Source organism: Coloeus monedula (assembly GCF_965178545.1).
Source record: "Coloeus monedula genome assembly, chromosome: 12".
Lineage (NCBI taxonomy): Eukaryota > Metazoa > Chordata > Aves > Passeriformes > Corvidae > Coloeus > Coloeus monedula.
This window is the reverse complement of record NC_138792.1, coordinates 4,459,354-4,480,355: the sequence shown is the minus strand read 5'-3', so window position 1 is coordinate 4,480,355 and position 21,002 is coordinate 4,459,354. Positions and strand designations below refer to the sequence as shown.

Here is a 21,002-nt window from a genome sequence, read left to right as displayed (position 1 = left end):
AGGTCAGTTGGACCAGAAACTTCTAGAGGTCCCGTACAACCCAAATCTGTCTGTGGTTCTGTGAATAAACCGTACTGCACAGCGAAGAGAGAGAAGACAAAAGGGCAGAGTCTCTGAGAGGATGTATCTTTGAGGGCAAAACATCTCATTTTCCTTAAGAGGCCTTGCAGAGCCAAAATACTGGAAACACAATGTGAGTTGTCTCCTCTGCCTCACTGACAGTCCCAGATCCCTCTGCAAGGTGCCTGCCACCAAAGTGCTGGGAAGGGATCTCAGCGCTGGGAGACCTCACCTCACGTGCAGCTGTTCAAACTGGCCCTGGGTAATGCTGTGTTGAACAGAGCAGTATCTCACCCCGTCTAGAGAGCAACTCCTTTCCCTTTGGGCTGCCCAGGGCTGGGCCAGCAGAGCACACTCAAAGCAAGTGGCCAGGAGACACCACCAGAGCCCACGACCAGCAGGACTGGTGAGGATGGTTTCAAACACTGCCATTTCCTGATGTGTACCATCAGCAGAGGAAGAAGTTAACAAAACACGATACTGAGACTAAAACACAAATCCAATGAAACCCTGCTGGTGCTGCCTTTGCTAAGCTAACAAATGCATTGTCACAGCTGCAGCCTATTCCATACTTCCATTGGATTGCTTTCACCATAACCCTCCTGCACCAAGGCTTCCGTCTGTGTCCATCAGAGTTGTACACCCCAGCATCAGTGACCACAAGACATCCATAAAGATATCACACAAGGGGCTTTGCTCCCGAAGTGAGGCCATGGGCTCGGCCTGGGCCCTTGCTCTGGCTGCCAAAGATGTGGAAGAATCTGTTGTTACTGTCATCCTCCAAAGAAAAGGCACTCACAGAGAGAGGGATGTGAGCAGGTGCAGAGAGAAAAGAGGTTGTGCAAATATGCACCACAGAGCTGTGAGGTTCAGGTTAGTTGTTACAGCTCTGTACACTGTGGATATTACTTTAATAAGGCTGAGCTCACAATAACAACAGGGCTATGCTCTTATCACCAGCTTTGATCCCAGGATAGGCAGGGTTAGGTAAGAAAATGCAGATTAAAAGTTTTCTTGGGGATTGCAGCTGCAATGAAAGGGAAAGAAGTTATAGCCTAAAACAAAAGCCATAGCTGGAAGCACAGCAGGAGAAGAGGAGAGCACAAATGAAGCAGCTCTCATCCTCATCAAAAGAGACTCCAGGAACCATCCCTCAGCACTCAGTCAAAAATCCTATCCTCCACCATCACCTGACACAGACCACATCCAGTGCTGCCTCTGCCCACACAAGCATATCTGACTGCCAGGGCCTTTTCCCATGCCAGGCACACACCACAGCCAGCTCCCTGCCTCGCCAGGCCTGCTTCCACCTCTACAAACCACACAGGAGGTACTTGGTGCTCCCCAGGACACCTTGTTGGCCACAGCTACACTGCCCACATGGGGAGGCTTCCACAGAGTGGGGCCTCCCGCAGCAGCCCAAGGCAGCTTCAGCCCCATGGGGCTGCACCTTTCTCTCATGGGGCCAGATCCTCAAGAGCAGCACATGGTGTCCAGGGATACATACACCCACCAGGCCCTGAGGAGGCTCCAGACCCCCCCCCCACACAGGGGGAAGGCTGTCAGAAGGACTGGCCAGATCACAGAGCAGCAGCTGCTGAGCCCCACAGACTTTGCCCCTGCACGTGGTGACAATACCATAAAGGCCGAGCCCCTGGGGACACAGGGAGAGCCAAGCCTGGGCATGTGCCAGGGCAGAGCTTTGGGGCAGAGGGTGCCAGGGCTGTTTGCTGCCACTGCTCAGCACGGCCCCGCAGCAAGGACAGGCCCCGCTGGGCTGGGCGCTCCAGGGGCTCCCAGGAGCCACGAACCCTGGGCCCAGCCTGTGCCCAGGCACTGATGTGGCTGGGAGGCACATCCAGCCACCGCCCCCCACAAGGGCTGCCCACGGTGCCTTCCTATGCCAACCCACACCCGGGAGAGGGGCCAGGCTGGGGCTCCCCATCCATCGCAGGGGAACCCAGAGACCACCTCCCGCAACGGGGACAAGGGTCTCACTGGGGTCTCTATGGGAGCGGGGTGGGAATGGGGGTCAGGCTGGTGGGCTCCCCAGCCACAGTGGGGGGACCCAGAGCCCAGACCGCTCCCCAAAAGGGGCGAGGGTCGCACGGGCCATCCCCCCCACTGCAGGGGGCACGGGGTGCACTCTGTACCGGGTCGGGGATGGGGGTCAGATGGGGGCTCCCCATCCATCCCGGATGACTCCAGAGACCACCCCCCTCCAGAGCGAGGGCCGCATGGGGGTCTCCATAGGACAGAGGCGGGGATGGGGACCAGGCAAGTGCGATCCCCAGCCATACCTGGACGAGTCCAGAGACCACCGCCTCCCCCGCACCGGAGCGAAGGTCGCATTGGAGTCTCCACTGGACTGGAGCTGCACCGGGGTAGGGGGTCAGGCTGGGACTCCCCATCCATGCCGGGGGGACCCGTAGCCCACACCCCGCTCCCAAGAGGCGAGGGTCGCACAGGGCTCCCCCCCCACCCCCGCCCAGCCGGGACCCGCCGCAGGGCGCCCCCAAGCGGCCGCCACGGGGAGGGGGCGAGCGGCACCGGCCACGCCCCCTCGTGGGGCGCCGGCCACGCCCCCTCCAGCAAGGCGCGCGCACCCCCCACCCCACCCCACTCCCCGGGGGGCTCACCCTCCCCCCACCCCCGGTACCCGCGCCGCACGCGCCCGCCCCGCCCCCTCCTCGCGGGGCCCCGCGACCGCCCCGCGGCCTCATCCGCGCTTCCCGGGACGCCGCCGGGGCGCGCCCGCGGCCGCCGCCGCTTGTACCTGGCTCTCCCGGTGCTGCGCCGCCCGCTCTACCCAGAACCCGGATTCGGGTCGCGGCCCCTTTAAATGGAGGCGCCGCTCGGAGCCCTCACCGCGCTGCAACCCGACGGGGGGGCGGCGGCGGCTCCTTATTGGCTGCGCGGAGCGAGGGACGCGCTTCCATTGGCCGCAGTGGGGCCTGGGCTCGCGAGACTCGCTCACGGGCGGCTGCCGCAGAAACGCGGAGCGGAGCCTCGAGCGCGGGATCGGCGCGACAGCCCGGACCGCGTCGGGCGGCTGGAAAACCTGGGGCGGATCCGCTTGGCGGAGCGGGTCCAGGAGGGCGGGCAGCACGGAGCCGGGGGCGGGCGGCGGCCGCGGTCTGGCGGGGCACGGCGAGGTGCGGGGGGGGAGCATGGCGGGGGGCGGGGGCCGGAACGGGGCGCCCCGGTTCCCGCCGGTGCCCGCGCGGCCACCCGCAAAGCACGGAGCGGATCGCACGGAATGGGCTCGCCACCCCGCTCCCCGCCCCCCCTTTAACCCTCTCGCTGCCGCCTCTCCCGGCCCCGGCCTCGCTGCCGTCCTGGGGGGCCCGGCCCGGCCGCGCCGCCACGACCTCTACCTGCACGCGGGGGGACCCACCCGGACGAGCCCGGGCGCCGCCACCGCCTCCCCGAAGCTGGAGCGTCTCCCCGGGGCGGTGAGTGACAGCGCGGCCGGGCGGGGCTTCTGCGGGGGCCCGGGACGCGGCACCGCCCCCGGGAGGGACCGCCTGGGCCGGCGGCCCCCACTCCCGGCGCCGCTTTCACCCGGGATCCCCGTCCGGTGCCCCGGGCTGCGCTCCCGCAGCGCTGCACATAGCCCGGGGTGCCCTTCGCCAGCCACGACAGCGCCCACCCGGCCTTGCCGCCCGCGGCACCCCTACCCCTTCCCGCCTCCATCCGTGCCCCCGGCGCTGCTCCGCCCCACCAGGCTTGGACCCCCATCCCCGGCGGCTCCCGGGCCGGCAGGACCCGGGCCCCCTCCATCTCAGCGGGGCAGCATCCAGCTCTTGGCCGCCCCGCTCCACTGGGGGGCTCTTCCATCGCTCCCGCCCCCGGGAACCGGCGGCTTCCGAGCCTGCGGGCACACAGGGGTGCCGGGGCTGAGCGTGGGCTGGAACCCGGGGGCACAGCCGGGAGCGGGCCGCGGAGCTGCGGGAAAGCGGGCGCTCCGCGCGGGCTGTGAGCCTCCCGGGGCTCCCGCACCCGGGGAGCGCGCTGGCCGCGGGGCCGCGGCACCTGCACCGGTGAGGCGGCGGGAAGCGGGAGGGTTCATTGCAAATCGGTGAAGCGAAACCTGCCCGGGGCAGGATACGGCCGCGCTTCCAGAGCGCCCGGTGTGTTCCCAGGGGCAGGGCGGGACCTTTCTGCCGAGCCGCCTTCTCGTCCGCAGCGGGGTCCAGAGGACGAGGGGGAGCCCGCGGCTGGACGGGGCAAGGAGCGGGCACAGGGCTGGAGGACACCTGGAGGAGATCAAAGCGGCACACACCGGCGCCCCCAGCGCTGCCCAGGCCGCGGTGCTCACTGGCCGGGGTGGAGAACCCACCGCCGGGACTGCCCCGGTGCCATCCCGGGCGCACGTCGCGGGGCGCGGCGGGGCGGCACGCGCTCGGCGCCGCCGCTGGCCCTTTAAAAGCGCGCGGCCCCCGCGCGCCCGCAGCACGCCTGCGCGGCGCGCGCGGGGCGGCTCGCGGCTCTCCCTTTGTCCCCCACTCGCCTCTCACCCAAGCTTGGTGCCCGCCGCCGTGATTGGCAGCGCGCGCAGCCCCTCTGTTGGCCAATCGGATCTGTGCACGGCCGGCTAGTCCCGCCCCGCCACGGCGGCCCCTGTGAGTGACGGCGGGCTTGCCCAGTTAGCGGAGCGGCGGCGGGCGCCGAGCGGCCAATAGGCGCTCAGGGAGAGGGGCACCGTGTTAGGGTGCGCGAGTTCCGGCCGCGCGCTCTCCTCTCAGGGCCGCCGCGGTCCCGGTGCCCGTCTCCGTCCCGGTGTCTGTGTCCGGGGCCGGTGCCTGTCCCGGTGTCCGTGTCCCGGTCCGGTGTTGCCGCCAGGTGAGGCCGTGGGGGCGGCAGGGTCGTGGCTCGGCCCCGCTCCGCTCCATCGCCGCTGGGGCCGTGCTGGGGCCCGGCGCGGCCTGCGCGGCCCGCCCCGCCCCTGCACGCGGGGCCGGCGGGAGCTACCCGGGACCGAGCTCCGGGCCGCTTCCCGACCGTGCGCGTGTTGCTTTTAGGTGGGGAAGATGCAGGGCAACAAGGGGTTCAACATGGAGAAGCAGAACCACGCTCCGCGCAAGCAGCACCAGCAGCACCCGCCGCCGTCCATCCCCGCGAACGGGCAGCAGGCCAACAGCCAGAGTGAGTCCCGGGCCCGTCGTGGGGGCCCGCCCGGCCCCGCTCTGGGTAGGCGCTGAGCGACCGCTTCGGTGCAGCGGGAAACCTCGGGGTAGCTGCGGCCCTCGGGGTGCAACAGGTCTCGGCAGGAACAAAAGGAACCCGGTTTTCCGAGTTTAAACAATAAATCCTTAGGTCCTCAAGCAGGCTGCAGCATCTCCTCCTATATCAGCTTCTTCCCCCTGTTGGAAACCACGGTTTTAATTGCGCCTGGGTTGTACTTGAGGGTTTTCTTTTGGTTTTGCTCAGTCCGCTGGAAGGTACACGCGGCTCCCGTGGCGTTTGTTCGTTGCGTTTTTTGCGTTCATAAGTTTCTTGAGTTTCCAAAACCTGGGCAGTGATATAGAGGTTCCTTGTCTCAAAATCTTAGGAAAAGACTACTTACAATTTGGAAGTCATTGCGTTTTTGACAGTGTGTCTGTAAGCGCTGCGAATATAACAAGGTCTGTCTTTCATTGTCGGGTTCCTGTTTTTTCTTCGGGCATAACAGATGGCTTCTCAATGCAGGTTTCCTTAGGAAACTGGAAACTTAAGCTTAAGAGCAGTTACTAGATTACTAGAGAAGTAAGTTTGCTGTCGGTAAAGATTGTTGTAGTGAGAACGTTATTACAGCGATGTGCAGGCACTCCTAAGACTCAATTTTTTATTAATGAGGAACCAGGAGAAACCCGGCTTTACTTAGTATTCAAGCGCCAGTTGACGTTGATTAAAGCCGTTCTGCCTCAGCGGGTTTCCGGGTTTTCCTGGTCTGTGTGGACTGGCGCTCCAAAGCGGGTGCTTGTGAGCTGGGACGGGACACGTTAATAGCTTCAGGGGCCCGAACTGATCTAACTTGATAGTTTAGAAGTACGGCGATGTCTCACCGCCGTTAGCATTTTTGGGAGGGAAAAAGTGCTTTAGTTTTATTAGATGTGGATTCTTTTTTTAAGTTTGGATACTTTGGCCGTTCAGAACAAAAACATATGGAAGTCACCTATGCACTTTGTGTGATTCCTCCGAGTGGGTTTTTTTTGTGTCAAAGATACTGGGCTGGTAAATGTCCTGGATGTTTTTATTAGGTGGTCGAGTTGAACAGGCTCTTTATCAGTTCCCAGACAATAACAGACAAGGGTGGCAGAGCAGTCGTTTCCAGTCAGGTTGAAAACAATAACAGTACAGCTGTACTGGGGAATTCCCACAGGGATCAGCTTGTCGTGAGTGACTGTGTCTCACTCCTTTGCATGGATCTCCTGAGGCAGAACAGTGGTACTCTGCGTACCACTGAGTGTAACTCTATTCAAGTACCTCCTGTTGTATCCACAGGCCTTGCAATTGATCCCCAAATACGGTAATGCTGTGAACAAGGCAAAACATTTCACTCCTGCTCCTTTTGCTGTGTGAAGTAGATAACTTACTCTCACTACTCTTCTCTAGGTACTCTTCTCTTCTCTGAGTCTGGTTATTTAGTGTTAGCTATGGAGCTGTGCTTACTCTTATAAAGGGGTTGTCCTTGCAGAGTCTTGCATGCATTGTCTTTGCATAGACAGTCTTTCTCATTCAGTGTCCTGCTCTGTAGCTGGAATCAAGCCATTTATGTTCACAGTTTATTTCATATGTGTGACCATGACTTGTGTCCTCTGCAAAGCAGAGGAGTTGCTTTCTGTGCCCTATAGTCCTGTGTGGTGAAGTTCCATGTGTGTTTAAGAAAAACGGGGCACAGGAAGATAAAGTGATGCTAAATCCACCCCTGTGTCTGGCACATAACAGAGCTTTCAGGATCATGCTGGACTCTTGCTGAATTAAGGGTTAAAGATTGTATATGCATGTGGGGATTTGAGAATGTTACTGTTTGTGTTTATTGCTGTTGGATATCTCAGAAAACATTTTAACCTTGGGCTTTTCCAACTTCATAAATCTCTTCTAGGATAATTTACTGAATAGACTTTTTTTTTTTTTTGTAATTGATCTTGTAATTTTTATGAGGTTTCACCTATATGGCTGGTTTTTGGGGTAGGGGGTTTTTTTTGAGTTTTGGGTTGGTTTTTTCCCCCACTATTTTCACTATTCCAGCCTTCTCTTCAGCTTAGAACTCCATACCCTGAAACCCATGTCATAGAATGACAGCTATCTGAAATGTTATCTGTCTGAACAAAACTTCCTCTTATTTTCATATTTTTCTAGATACCTGGAGTTGTTTTGGAGTATTTTTGAGCAAAAATCTGTTTTCTGGCTAAACTATGGCTTTTCTGTAATTCTTTGTGTTGTAATAGCAACATCCTGTATTGTTACTACAGTTGATTTTTTTCTGGGCCGGTTATCCTGACCAGTTCTCAGAAAGTTTGAGTGAAATATCTCATGTTATTTCAAGCTGCAGTGTGTTGTTTTCTCCCGTTCTAAACTGTCATTTGCTGGTATTAATGAGCAATGAGGTTCAGTTTTCTTTAAAAAAAAAACTGTGGGGCCATTCTGAAATAAATCCCCCTTGTGGCTGGAGAGATGGCTGGAGAGGTTTAAAACCAAGGTGAACGGGTGGTGTTACCTGTATTATCCTGTGTCTCTGTGGTCACTGTGATGAAACCTAATAAAATTTATCCCCCCAACTGTAGAGCAGCTGTGTACCTTATTCCCCTCAGATGAAGGCCTGACTATTGACCTGAAGAATTTCCGGAAACCCGGTGAAAAGACCTTCACCCAAAGAAGCCGCCTCTTTGTGGGGAATCTGCCCCCAGATATTACAGAGGAAGAGATGAGAAAGTTGTTTGAGAAGTATGGCAAGGCAGGGGAAGTCTTCATACACAAGGACAAAGGCTTTGGTTTTATCAGGCTGGTGAGTGACTTGGCACCTTTGGGGAGTTTTTGTGGTGATGGCTCACACTGGAGCAGTACTGCTAATTGAAAGTAGTAGGTGTTCAGATGTCTTGCTGATTAAACCTGCTGATAATCTTAGTAACTGGAATATGGGATTAGCTTCCAAATGGTTTGTCTAGAGCTTGTTATGAAAAGAAATGTGAATTTAGGCAGCTTGTGGCTGGAGTTATGAGAGATCTGATGAATTTATTCTGAAATCAGCTGGTAGAAAGCAGAAAAAACCCCACAGGAATATAATGCTATTATAGACAAAGTGAACTTCTCCATTTCTGGAGTACAGAATTCCTATGGGCGTAGTTTGTCATGCAGTATTCCTGGAGTGAATAATGCTCTTGAGGTAGGGGATCTTCAGATGGTCACGTTGAAGTGTGTGTGGAAGGGAGGTAGCTACCACCATAGAGTGGTTCTCAGATTTCTGTGGGTCATGCACCACCTTTCTGAGAGCCCCAAGGTGAGCGGATGAGGTTCCCACGCCCATGTCTGGGCTGTTTTCACGTAGTGCAACTGCTTGGTAGTGACTTAAATGAGTGGAAAGGTGTGAAAATGGCATAGAAGGTCTTTCATAGGTTGTCATACCATCAGCATTTCCTTATCAGACTTGGTTAATCATTGAATCTTGATTATTTTTTAAATGTATTTAATTTTTAAAAAAAGGTGCTTTGTAGCCTTAATATAATTATGTGTGATAATGACAATTTGTTTGCCTTGTTCATACTGGCTGTTGGACTAAACTTACGCATTTGTTACATATTTCTCACCCTCCCCACCCCCAAGCTCTGCCTGTTCAGTCACTGATGATAAGGAATAGCTGTGGTTTTTTGGCACACTTCTTACCAAGCTGTGGGAGAATCATTTATTTCTCTCAGAAGTACATGTTACGGAGAAATAAGCTTGTGTTTAATTCCGTACCTCACTGGGAGTTTTAATGGTGGTTGTTTTTATCTGCAGGAAACTCGCACTCTGGCAGAGATTGCCAAGGTGGAACTGGACAACATGCCTCTCCGTGGGAAGCAGCTCCGAGTGCGCTTTGCCTGCCACAGCGCCTCACTGACAGTCAGGAACCTGCCTCAGTTTGTGTCCAACGAGCTCCTGGAGGAAGCCTTCTCAGTGTTTGGCCAGGTGGAAAGGGCTGTGGTTATTGTGGATGACAGAGGACGATCCTCTGGGAAAGGCATTGTGGAGTTCTCAGGGAAGCCTGCCGCTAGGAAAGCGCTGGATAGATGTAGTGATGGGTCTTTCCTGCTAACTACGTAAGTGCAGATGGGGAGAGGTGCTCTGCTGGCATGTGCAGGTTGGGTGGCTGGTTCTTAACACCACAGTGGGACAGATGGGGCATGAGGTGGTACGGGATTGGCCTGGGGAGAACTTTATTTAGCTTTGTTCCAACAAGAGACAGTCTGTGCTGAAGCTCAGGTCTGAAAACTTTCTTCTGGGAAGCTGCTAGTGGGGTAAGTGCATAAAACTTCCAAATAAACTCTTTCTCCATAAAACAACTTTAGGTCAATTAAAGCAGCCTTTAAGAGCAGGACCTGTTTCAGAGGCCATCCATATAACTTGTTTTGAAACGAAGCTCAAGTGTTTTAATTGTACACTGTGGGTCACTAAAGGGGAGAGTCTTGGGATGGGATTCTGCTTGGCAGCATGCGTTGCTGGGGTGGAATGCCACTGTGGGCATGGGATCTGTTGGAGAGGCTGCTCAGATAGATTGGATTGTTTAGAGTTTTCAGCATTATAAACTGTTTCCCCTGTGCTTCAATGTAATAAGGCAGAAAAGCATGTTCTTTCATAATTATGTGAACTTGCTCAAGCAAATACCCAATTCCAGTTGCATTCCACGGAGCAGTTTGTTGCTCTGTTAAGAGGGAGCCATTTCTGATCTCTTGGAAAAAAAATTACTGTATATTTTGTATTATGCTTCTAGAATTTGTGACTAGAACACTTCCTGAAATGGGGCTATATTGCTCATTTTTAAAGTAATTTTTTAAGTTTTGTGCTTCACACCTCCTGTGGATATGTAATGGCACAGCTGTACACAAGCACATTCAGTTTCAAAAAGCAGGTTTTGCTTATTTCTTTTTTAACACCTGTTTTTCTCCCTGTGACTCCTTGAGGTTACCAGCATAGTGGGTAGTGCTTTACAGGAGGATTACTGCTAGAGAGCTTTTGCTGATTCAGAAGTCTGTACCTGAAAGAACCATGAAAACAGATTTTTAGAAGTGATCATGCAAAACTAATCACTAGCAATGTATAACTTAGGTTAACATTCAATCTCTATAGCTGTCAGTACATTAGGTTCTGGTACCTAGGACCACAAATAAGTCTGTTGTTCCTTTCTAGTTATGGTTTGGTTTTGATTAAACTTGTTCTGGTTTGTCCTAGTTCAAGACAGGAAAGTTAGATAAACCATTTGAATTGGTTCATGTTAGAAAATAAGATTATTAATAATGGAATATGTCACATCAAAGCAAAAAGCTGTATTGTGGATCTTCAGCTGAGAAAAGGGATTTTAGCTTTCCATATCCTGCCTTGCTGCTGGAGCCTGGGTACCCATTGCCACTTGGCACAACAGGATCATCTCTTCATTTCCCCAGTCCTGGCACATGGGACTGAGGAGCTCACGGGAAGCTGGAGTGCTGCTTTGTGCTGGGGATGAGCAGTGTCAGTGCTGTGGTGGAGAGCTGATTCAGAGACCAGGTCAATACTTTCTTCTGCAAGCAGAAACCAGGAAGACAGAAGGACACATCTGCAGTGTCTGTTGTGAACTGCACCAGTGGATTCCCTGGGGGCTGGAAATTCAGACAGGGGCCCAGTGGACCTTCCTAGAGCACAGTTGCCAAGCAACAGTAGCACATGGTGGCCTCACCAGGAGAGTATGACTGGATGGTACAGCCTGCAGCCTCCAGTGAGGAGTGGTGTAGTGACTCTGCTTTAGATGGCCTTAAAAAGGCACAGATGGACTTGTGCCACTCTAGAGACAAGACTTCGTGCTGGGTAGATCCTACTGGAGCATGTCAGATTCCAGTTAAGCTGTTAATTTGAACCAGTAGCTGCAATTCAGTACAATTTTGGTTTAGATTAAACATAGATTTTGATCAACAGTTCCACTCCTATTCTAGAAAAAAAGAGTGTTCAAAGTGATTTCTGGTTTCACGTTGGTTGAGATCCGCAGCTGCTCTGAGTTTCTTTGAGCAGTGCTAAAAGCAGTGTAAGTTCAGACTTAATACACATGCTTTCCACAACTGCAAGCATGTTCTTGAATTTTCTTGAGAGCACCTCACCTTTTCTTTACAGATTCCCTCGGCCTGTCACTGTGGAGCCCATGGATCAGTATGATGATGAGGAGGGTCTACCAGAGAAGCTAGTCATCAAAAACCAGCAATATCACAAGTATGTGCCTGGCATGCAACAGGAGATGAGAGTGCCTGTGGGCTAGTGCCTCAGTCTTAGAAGGGTGGCTCATCAGGTCATCCTTTTCTCAGTAAATGTGGCCTGACTTTGGAAGGAGAATTCCATTCACTGTTCTCTTGCCATGATTGGCTGAAAGAAAACAGTCATTTTGAATCCACACTCCTGGATAAGACTGGTAGCCTTCACATATTTTGTATAGTCCATTTCAGTTCTTGGAATAAAAAATAAGGTCAATTTGAGATAACACAGATGATATGAGATTCCCTGGGAAGTATTACAGAAAGTCTATGTAGGAAACACTTGAACCCACAATAGAAACTTAAGGAATTATGTGACTAGCATTAGGAGGTTGTAGAGCTATCCAGATATAAGACCAGAGTTTTAGAAGGCTTCCCAGTGTAAGTGGGAATCCTGTGATCTGAGCAGTTGGCATTAGCAAACCATGTGAGCTCATGAATTTTTCAAGTAAGGAAGGTGAGAGCTTCAGGATGTGGGTGACTGAATTAAGAATAGTCCTGTGCTACAGGTGCAGCGTGAAAATAACATGCACATTTGGGCATTGTTTGTTTCTGGAGTGCATCTGTCCATAAGATGTGCAGCAAGAGCAAAGGCTGTTGCTTTCAAGGGTATTTCTGAATCTCCTTACCCAGAATCTCTTGGTGTCTTATGAAAGCAGTGTCATTGCTTGTTATGGAGGAGGACAGCTTCCATGCAGGAATGAGATGATTCCTGAGGAGCAGACAAACTGATGTCTCAGGCACAGCTAACTGTTAAAAGGGCCTGCTATTGCATTTGACACACAAATGGAGTTTTCTTGGTTCCTCCTTGCTCTCCTGAAGCATTCACTAGCTCTTCATTGTTTGACAGGGAGCGTGAGCAGCCTCCTCGGTTTGCGCAGCCTGGCAGCTTTGAATATGAATATGCCATGCGTTGGAAGGCTTTGATAGAGATGGAGAAGCAGCAGCAGGAACAAGTAGATCGCAACATCAAGGAAGCTCGAGAGAAGCTGGAAATGGAAATGGAAGCAGCTCGCCATGAGCACCAAGTGATGCTCATGCGGCAAGGTACCAGTCAGAGATAAATACCGGATGGGAACAGGGCCCTGCACCATCCAGGAGTGGGTGGCTCAGTAGACTGGCTAGAGACCACTGAAGGTGAGCCATCGTGGCTGCTTGTCTTGTAATCAAGCATGGTAGCAGCAAATGAATGGAATCATAGAATCATTTAGGTGGAAAAGATCAGTAAGTCCAACCATTAACCTCTTTTAAGGTACTTGGAGAGCAATAAAGTCTCCTTGAGCCTCCTTTTCTCCAGGCTGAGCCCCCCCAGCTCCTCAGCTGCTCCCCATCAGACATGCTCCAGACTCTTCCCCAGCTCCATTCCCTTCTCTGGACATTTTCCAGCCCCTCGATGTCTTTCTTGTTGTGAGTGGCCCAGAGCTGGACACAGGATTTGAGGAGTGGCCTCACCAGTACCCAGTCAGGGGGACGGTCACTGTCCTGGTGCTGCTGGTCACACCATGGCTGGGACAGGCCAGGTGCCACTGGCCTCTTGCCCACCTGGGCACACCTGGCTCATGTTCAGCTGCTGTTGACCAGCACCCCCAGGGCCTTTCCCACTGGACACTTTCCAGCCCCTCTGCCCCAGGCTGGAGCTGCAGGGGCTTGTTGTGACCCAGGAGCAGGACCTGGCACTGAATCCTGTTGGACCTAACATGGAGAGATGTTACTGTATTGGTGAAGGGGTTTTTTTTGAGTTTTGTGTTGGTTTTTTCCCCCCACTATTTTCACTATTCCAGCCTTCTTCTCTTGTGTGTTAAGGTTCTCATTCAGGAATTCATAGGCAGTGGCATGGGAGACGAGTTTGATTGTGTTTTTTGCTGTTGTCTTACACAGATTTAATGAGACGCCAGGAGGAGCTGAGGAGAATGGAGGAATTGCATAACCAAGAAGTACAAAAACGTAAACAGTTAGAACTCAGGTAAGGGGGCAGGTTGTGAAATGCTGTGAATCCATAGTGGAATAAAACACCTCTTCACTGCACCTAATTGTTCATTGTGACAATTTAATTATTACCTAAAGTGTGGCTGTTACTTTGGGCCTTCTTGTTCATAGGGCACAGCTGGTTTAAGATGGAAGAGTTAGGAGTTTCTTCCATTGATTAGTATTTGCTTCTTCACAGTTTTGTCTCTCATTTAAGCTCCTTTAATGAGGCAGATAGAAAAATCAAAATCTCTGCTGTGAGTTAGTGGCTTCAGCGCTGCAGATTGGGAAATCCCATTCCATCATCTCTATTTTCATTTGAGGGGTAACTTAGTCTCAGAGATTTTTCTCTCCATTGTACCAGTTCCTGGTCTTGGGGTAATTTTGAGAAGCTCCAGGAGGATTACCAGACTATTTGTGTAATAGAAGGGGCTTGAGAGCTGTCAGGCTTGAAGCTTGATATTGCATGTAGTCAGCATGCATTTGGGAGCTGCTGTGTACATAGAATCATTTAGGTTGGAAAATACTTCTAAGATCAGTGAGTCCAGCTGTAGATCTAGCACTGCCAAGCCCACCGTGTCCCTAAGCACCACATCTACACATCCTTTAAATCCTTCCAGGGATGGTGACTCCACCACTTTCTGGGCAGCCTGTGCCAATGCTTTGTAACCCTTTTGGTGAAGAAATTTTCCCTGATAGCAAATCTAAACTTTGCCTGGTGCAACTTGAGGCCATTTCCTCTCATCCTGTCACTTGTTACCTGGGAGAAGAGACTGATTCCCACCTGGCTCCACCCTCCTTTCAGGCGTTGTAGAGAGTGATAAGGTCCCCCTAGAGCCTCCTTTTCTCCAGGCTGAGCCCCTCCAGCTCCCTCAGCTGCTCCTCATGAGACACATGCACACAAGTGTCTCGTGTTTTTTTTTTTTTCTACAATGAGCTCCTCAAAACTGAAAGTTTGAAGTGTAAAGTTTCCAATCAAGATCCATGAGGCAGCACTGCAACACAGTGATGCAGGTGGTTGGTGTATGTTGTGCTGATTATCCTTGGACCTTTTTTTACAGGCAAGAGGAGGAACGCAGGCGCCGTGAAGAGGAAATGAGAAGGCAGCAAGAGGAGATGATGAGACGCCAGCAGGAAGGCTTTAAAGGGAATTTTGCTGATGCGGTACGAGTGCTTCTACATTTCCATTACATCTGTACACTTACAGTAGATTTTTCCCTTCCACAGCACAGCTGTCTGTGGATTTTTAACTTGGTTGGAGGACTGTACATGAGTAGTGCATTCTACCCTAAATTATTGACTCCCTCCAATCTTAATACAGTTTAGCCTGGAAACTATAAATCCCCGGGTTCTGTTCCACTGCTCTTCAGGTAGGACTCTCTGTAGCTGTCTTGCTGTACAGGAAAATGTATGCTGACTAGTTTTATTCTGACAGCAACACACACACTGTCCTGAAGCACTGCAGCAGAACCCTGTTGTGATTATATGACTGGCTATATCCCTAGCCTGCAGTCTGTCTTAGTCATGATAAAATTACCCCAACTTGAGGCATTGCTGCAGGCACGGTGTATGCTTGTACTTAAAAGTCAGTTGGTCAAGTATTTTTTTTTGTAGTGTAACCTGCCTTTTAATAACAATATCTCTGGTTCTATAGAGAAATGCCTTGCAATCTGTTTCCAGTCCCAGCCACCTTCTATTGTGGAGGCAGCTGTGGGGCTGTTCAGGTGGTGTAATGGCATTGATGCAGTTGAGGGGGGCAAGTGTTTAGTGCTTACTAGTGAAAACCTGGCCCCTAGGCAAAATAGCTAAATATATGTCAAACCAAAAGGGCCAAAAGCATGGCTGAGCCAAGTGTGGGAATATTCTCCTTGTGTAGCAGAAATCCTGATTCCTCTAAATAATACTGCCTTTGTATGATAAATAATGGCACTGAGACTACAGATGAAGTGAAATCTGTCTTCAGTTACCACTGTGAAAAAAGTAGTGCCCTCAGTGAGCTGAGGAGGTGCTCCTGGTTTTGCAGTGAGAGAGATCTGTGATAGGTGTTCCTGATGCTTGGTTAATAAAAGAGAAATTGAACTCACTAAATGATATTTTAATGCAAGTGACCCAGTACCATGTCTTTATGTAAGCTTGCATTTCTTTCAACAGGAAAAGCTTCTTAGCTATGCTGAGGGAGTAGCAAAACTAATTCTATCTAATGTGTCACTACTGCTCAGCACTTCTTTCCATAAAGGTATCTTTGGTAAAGTCTGCATGTGCAGCTTTGCTGCTGGATGTTTTATTATAGTTCTGAAAAACAATCTTTTAGAATGAGGTATTTTAAATAAGACCTGTTCATTCAGCAGCTATCATGTGAAGGTCGCTCCTGTCTTTGAGATTTATCCTGGGAATTACTTTCTACACATTGTTCAGTAGTAAATCCTCAGAACTCATTGAATTTGTATAATTGCCTTTTTTTTAAAGCCTGATTATCAGTTGAAATGAGTGTCTGTCTTTCCAGAGGGAGCCACCAGACATGCGAATGGGACAGATGGGTATGGGAGGTAAGAGTATTCTTTGTTCCTGTGCATGTTCATTTCCTCTCTTACAAAATCTGCACTTTTTTTTTCAGTGATCTCATTTTATTGGCTTCTTATTTAGAAACTCAGTCAAACTAATCTCCCAGGCTAGTAAGAGGAAGTATTCATGTGACAGGAAACATAACATGCTGTAAAGCAGGATCAGTTTGTCTTGACCTCATAGTGCAAAGCTGGTTAATAAAGACTGGGACTCTGTCCCTGCATGGGGCAGACCCCAGTCACTGTGTGTGTGTGCCAGGACTATTCCTCACTTTTCTTTTCCAGGTACCATTGGCATGAACAATAGAGGAGCTATGGGTGGTACCAATGTCCCAGCTCCTGCACCTCCTGCTGCTGGTCCTGGAGCTATGATCCCTGATGGAGCCATGGGAATGGTAATGTATCTCCATCTGCTTTTTGTGCACACCTTTCAAATGCAGATTATGTTGTTTCCAGTATTAAGCACTAGCTGGTGAAGTTGAAGCTTCTTTATCTACCCAAACCTGTTGCTTCACTCCTGCTGAAATCTTTAGTGATTAATCTTGCCTTATTACTAGCTGATAATTTTCAGGAGATTGAGCCAAGTCTAGTAACTGCTTAATTTACTTCCAAGACAGCTAGTGCTAAAATGCTTGTTAGAAAGATCTTAGCAATAATATATGGTTATTTTTAAATGACCTAATGGGAAGCACTTTGTTAAATTGAGGTTTTTGTGAGTAGATTTTTGCAGGCATAAAGCCAAGCTTTCAGGAGTGTTCTGTTCATCACCAGTTCTGAAAACAGTTCTCTCCTGTGCTCATAGGCTAGAATGAGTTCAGCTAATTTGCTTAGGAGGTCAAGACAAAGAATAAACGGAGGTTATGCTTATTTATTTAACTTTTTAAAATTTTTATTTTTGATTTAGTTTTGAAGTTTACTGCAGGGCTTTGCAATAGACTGTGGCTTTTGTGGCATCTGTCATTCCTCTGTCATACAGAGGATTGGTCCTCCCACAGTGACAGCACTTGTAGTCAGCAGCAAAGAGCAGCAGTCATAGTAAATTTTGTCCTTAAAGTTCATCTTCCTTCAGTGTTTTTTATGATCTGGTCTAATAAACAGTTTTCCTGCAAACCTTCCTACTCAAGACTTCTTGCTCTGTCTCATGACTGCTATGATGCAGATTTTTTTTTGTCATAAAGAACAGTTTTATTTGTCTAAAAGCTTCTGTACCTAAGTGGTAGGGACAGCAAAGCAGCTGATGTTAAGGGAATGTGCACTACACATAGAAATTAAGGGGGAAGATGAAGCCAGGAGTGGAAAAGGGAGTTCAGATGGCTCACCTGCTGCTCAGCAGGGCCCTAGTCTGTGAGGTGGTGCACACTGTCCCAGTATGTCTGACTGCAGGTTGTGTGGGGAAAGGGACTTTGTTTGCAATGGTCCTGTCAGTCCACGTTTGGGACTGTGGGGATGTTTTTGGTGGGGTGAAGGCTTGCAGTGAGGTCAGCTGGAATTGTGGAATCCTGGTAGAATTTGAATCAACTCAAATGGCTTTTAACTGCCCTTTGTTCTTCCTTGTTTTTCTCCCTGTGCCTTCTGCATTTGTCCTCATTCCAAGACTCCACCACCACCTCCAGACCGCTTCGGCCAGGGTGGAGCCATGGAAGGCCTTGGAGCGATGGGAGGGAACCCGCCTGCCTTCAACAGAGGAAATCCAGGGGGGGATTTTGGCCCTAACAAGCGTCGCAGATACTAACAGGATTAAGCTATCCCCTGTATGCCCCAAAGAAAGAAATTTTGGCAGGCCACACAGGGTTCAACTTGGGGGGGGAGGGGGGACATTTTAAAGATAGTTAATTAGGGCCTGTTTTGGTAAAGCCACTCTAGGACAAGGGGAGTGCAGTCTGACTGGTAAAGGTTTTAGAAAATTACATGTGGTGCATTCCTAATTTCAAAGTGAAAAATGGATTCTGGGAGGCTGCCGTGGTTCAGTAACGGTAAAATCTTGCAAGGACCCTAATGCCTTGACTATTCCAGGTTTCCTATTTGTAGCTGAAATCATGAGACTAAATTAGATAAAATTTCAGTATGTCTTGGCATTTTTTTAGTGTAGTGTACCTTGCTTAAGAGCATAGGGAAGTCTCTGGAGAGCTAGGGCAGCGTTTGGGTACTTTGCAGCTCCCATGATTTTGTAAATTTATATAGCTCCAAATGATCCGTCATGTAGTGAATTGGGGGAGATTCTGTTTGTTTCTTATTCTTTTTTTTTATTATTATTTTTTCCTCCTAACTTGTTAGCTACTCTTTTTACCTGGACCATTTGTTTCTTTGAAGTAGTTGACAGTCGTGCAGCCTGTATGGCTGGGAGGTTCTTGTTCGGATGGATTTTTTTGATAACGTGTTGTATCTCTTTTATTTTTACTGGTAGTAAAGTACAATCTATTGGATAAAGATACTGTATCTCATGCTGAAGATTTAACTGAAACAAATGTTTGTATAATCCTAACCTTGCCTGTCTTTTGTGTAGAAGTACTACAAGATTTTTCATTTAGTGTAAACTGTTTGAACACAAACTGTAATTGTCCCACTAAAAAGTTTGAGTTTGTCTGAGGAATGTTACAGGAATGCATTATTAAAGTGGATTTTAAGCCTTTTTTATCTGGTGTTTTGTCTCTTCTGTTTCTTTAGTACAAATGTCTACATGTGGATTGAATTTAATGAAGCTTCAGGTTATGGCATGAAAGTTGTTCTTGCATAGCTCTGTAAAGAGGGTGTTCAACCCCTGAGAATTTTCTAACAGTTTTCCTTCTCACAGAATGAGTTTTATTTGTGTGTTGGAATGCGACCTTCAGCTTCATCAGGTTAGAATATAGAAAAGGAGCTGCTGACACACCTGGGACGTGTCTGTTGTGGATGCAGAGAGGCGAGGTGCAAAACTTGTCCGTGTGTTGCTGGGAGCCTGGAGCTCAGTTCCTGTCTCAGGTGCAGAGTACAGAGTTGTCTGTCTCTGCTCTGTGCTGCTGATGCCTCTGGCTGGGATGTTCCCAGAACTCCTGTGCTGGGATAGGAAGGAGAGGGCTCACTGGTGACCATTGATGGCAACAGGAATGCTTTATCTGGTGTAATACATAAAGGAGTCTGTAGGGACAGGAGCCTTCTGTGACTTGTGTTCTCACACTGAGTCTCTAGAGTTGAGACCGCAAAGGGGGACACTTAGAAATAAATTTAGGTGGGAAAGGGAGGGAGGAGAAAGTGTTACAGCCTAAAAGCATAAGGAGGTGCCTTGAAGAATTGTGAATTCATAGGGAAGATGAAAACATTTTGCGATGCCTAATGTTACCAAAGCAAGAACCTTAAATTGGGGTTTAGTTCTGTAGGTACTCTTTAAGTAGGGGAAGATGAGATAATCACTTCTGGAGTTTACCCTGTCTTTGGATGGCTTTTAATTAACCTGGAATTGGATGATAAGATGTATGGAAGAGAGGCTGCAGCCAATGCTCTTTCTTAATTTGTTCTCCACATTTGAAAGCATCTGCAGCTGGTTTGCTGAGGTGATACAGTATCTAGTGGTGGTTATCAGCTTGACTGTGAGCTATGAAGAGATTGGTGGTGGTTTTCACCTGGCTCATTTGCTAGGACAGCTCGCTATTGCAAAATCTCAAATAAGTGAGATTGCTGATCAGCTTTTCTGTTGCCCTTTGGAGAGGATGGATCTCTTCTTGCCACTTGTGTCTGGAATGAGGCTGGCAGATACTCAGTAGTGCCACAGCTGTTGGGTAAGTACATTGTTTAATTCTGAAGTGTGAAATACCAGGAGAAGAAACCATGAAGTTGCACCCAGGTGTATTACCTCCTTCACCTGTGTGTTGCTCAGCTGGCTTGTGTGTTAGTGAGCAGTCCAAGGAGGAATTGCTGTCCTAGGGAAACAGCAGAGCTCAGATGTTCACCATCACCCTGCTGCTGCCTCAATCCTGAGCAAGCATAAGCTAAGGATGGGTCTGGTTACTGCCTTTTCCTGGGAGAAAAGGGTGTGTGAAATCATGGGGAAGGAGGAATTTAGCACTGCTCAAAGCCCATCTAACAAGATTTTAAATATCTAAATTAAAGAGCCAGTGGCAGCAAAGGAAGAAAACTAAATTCTGGTGTGAATGCTAGAGGTAACTATTCTTAATTTGCTTTAAAGGAGGAGGCTGAAAACCTGCAACTGGGTAAGGAAATTGTAAAGCAAACCTTTACTGAGATTTTCAGAGGCATGTGTCAAGGACAGACTGACTGTAGAGCAGAAGCATTTACAGCTGAGCAATTCCTTGCTCTGCTGAAGCACTTTGGGGTTTGGTGTTGGTATGTGCACTGCCTGTTCCAGGTGGTGAGTGCAGCTCCTGAGGCTGGGCTGTTCACAGGACTGTGGTGATGTGCTGAGATTCAGCCACTGTGCAGAAGGGAATGCTTCCCTCTGCATCCCTTTCCAGAGTGCTGGCTGTTATGTAATTGCAGACTGATGAAATATTTCGACTCTACTGAAGAGAAACCCTTGCCTTTTGCTGTCATATTTGATCAGCTGGTTTAAGATGCAGTTCTCCAGTATCAGTTCATATCACACCAAGGACTGATGAGCAATTTACCACTTTGCTCTTAGCCTTAAACCCCCATCATTTGTGGACTTCAGAAGTTATAACTTGTGCTTTATGCAGCTTCCTCTTTAACAATAGCAACTGCATTTGGAAGATTCAAAGATAAATCTGAAAAATCCAGCTGGTATGTAGATAATTTTGTCATATCAAAGCAGTAGACAAACATTTCATTTTGTTTTCCTGGCACAGTGCCTCTCACAAGCAGCTGTAATTTATCGTAGAAAGCTGCAAGTGATGGCATGCACTAAACTACTTGTCCAGTGAGTGAGCTACCTTTGGGGGCATAAAGAAGGAAGATGTGATTTTCTATGGCCTTGCTGTAAGGAGCCATCGTTCTCTCTTCTCTTGGTTGT

General features: G+C 49.7%; 2 protein-coding genes across 5 annotated transcripts in view; one reads left to right on the top strand and one right to left on the bottom strand.

Annotated features, from left to right (window-relative positions):
* The window catches only part of ZMYM3 (zinc finger MYM-type containing 3), a 32,464-nt gene extending 28,982 nt beyond the window's left edge, over positions 1 to 3,482 (bottom strand). The window contains exon 1 of the mRNA XM_082289257.1: positions 3,438 to 3,482. The gene's annotated coding sequence lies outside the window, so the exon portion shown is untranslated. The remainder of the gene's footprint in view (positions 1 to 3,437) is intronic.
* A 1,291-nt stretch (positions 3,483 to 4,773) lies between these two features.
* On the top strand, positions 4,774 to 18,674 carry NONO (non-POU domain containing octamer binding). Of its 4 annotated transcripts, none has more exons than XM_082289143.1 (11): positions 4,774 to 4,905; positions 5,085 to 5,208; positions 7,857 to 8,050; positions 9,040 to 9,341; positions 11,383 to 11,478; positions 12,367 to 12,563; positions 13,395 to 13,479; positions 14,543 to 14,645; positions 15,985 to 16,027; positions 16,328 to 16,437; positions 17,637 to 18,674. In XM_082289143.1, exons 2-11 carry the CDS (start codon positions 5,094 to 5,096, stop codon positions 17,772 to 17,774), a joined length of 1,383 nt encoding a protein of 460 aa, XP_082145269.1. In that variant the 5' UTR covers positions 4,774 to 4,905; positions 5,085 to 5,093; the 3' UTR covers positions 17,775 to 18,674. The 4 variants fall into 4 exon arrangements, with proteins under 4 accessions (XP_082145269.1, XP_082145268.1, XP_082145267.1 ...); XM_082289142.1 differs by having other exon boundaries at positions 7,830 to 8,050; XM_082289141.1 differs by having other exon boundaries at positions 5,085 to 5,253.
* The last annotated feature ends 2,328 nt before the right edge of the window (positions 18,675 to 21,002 follow it).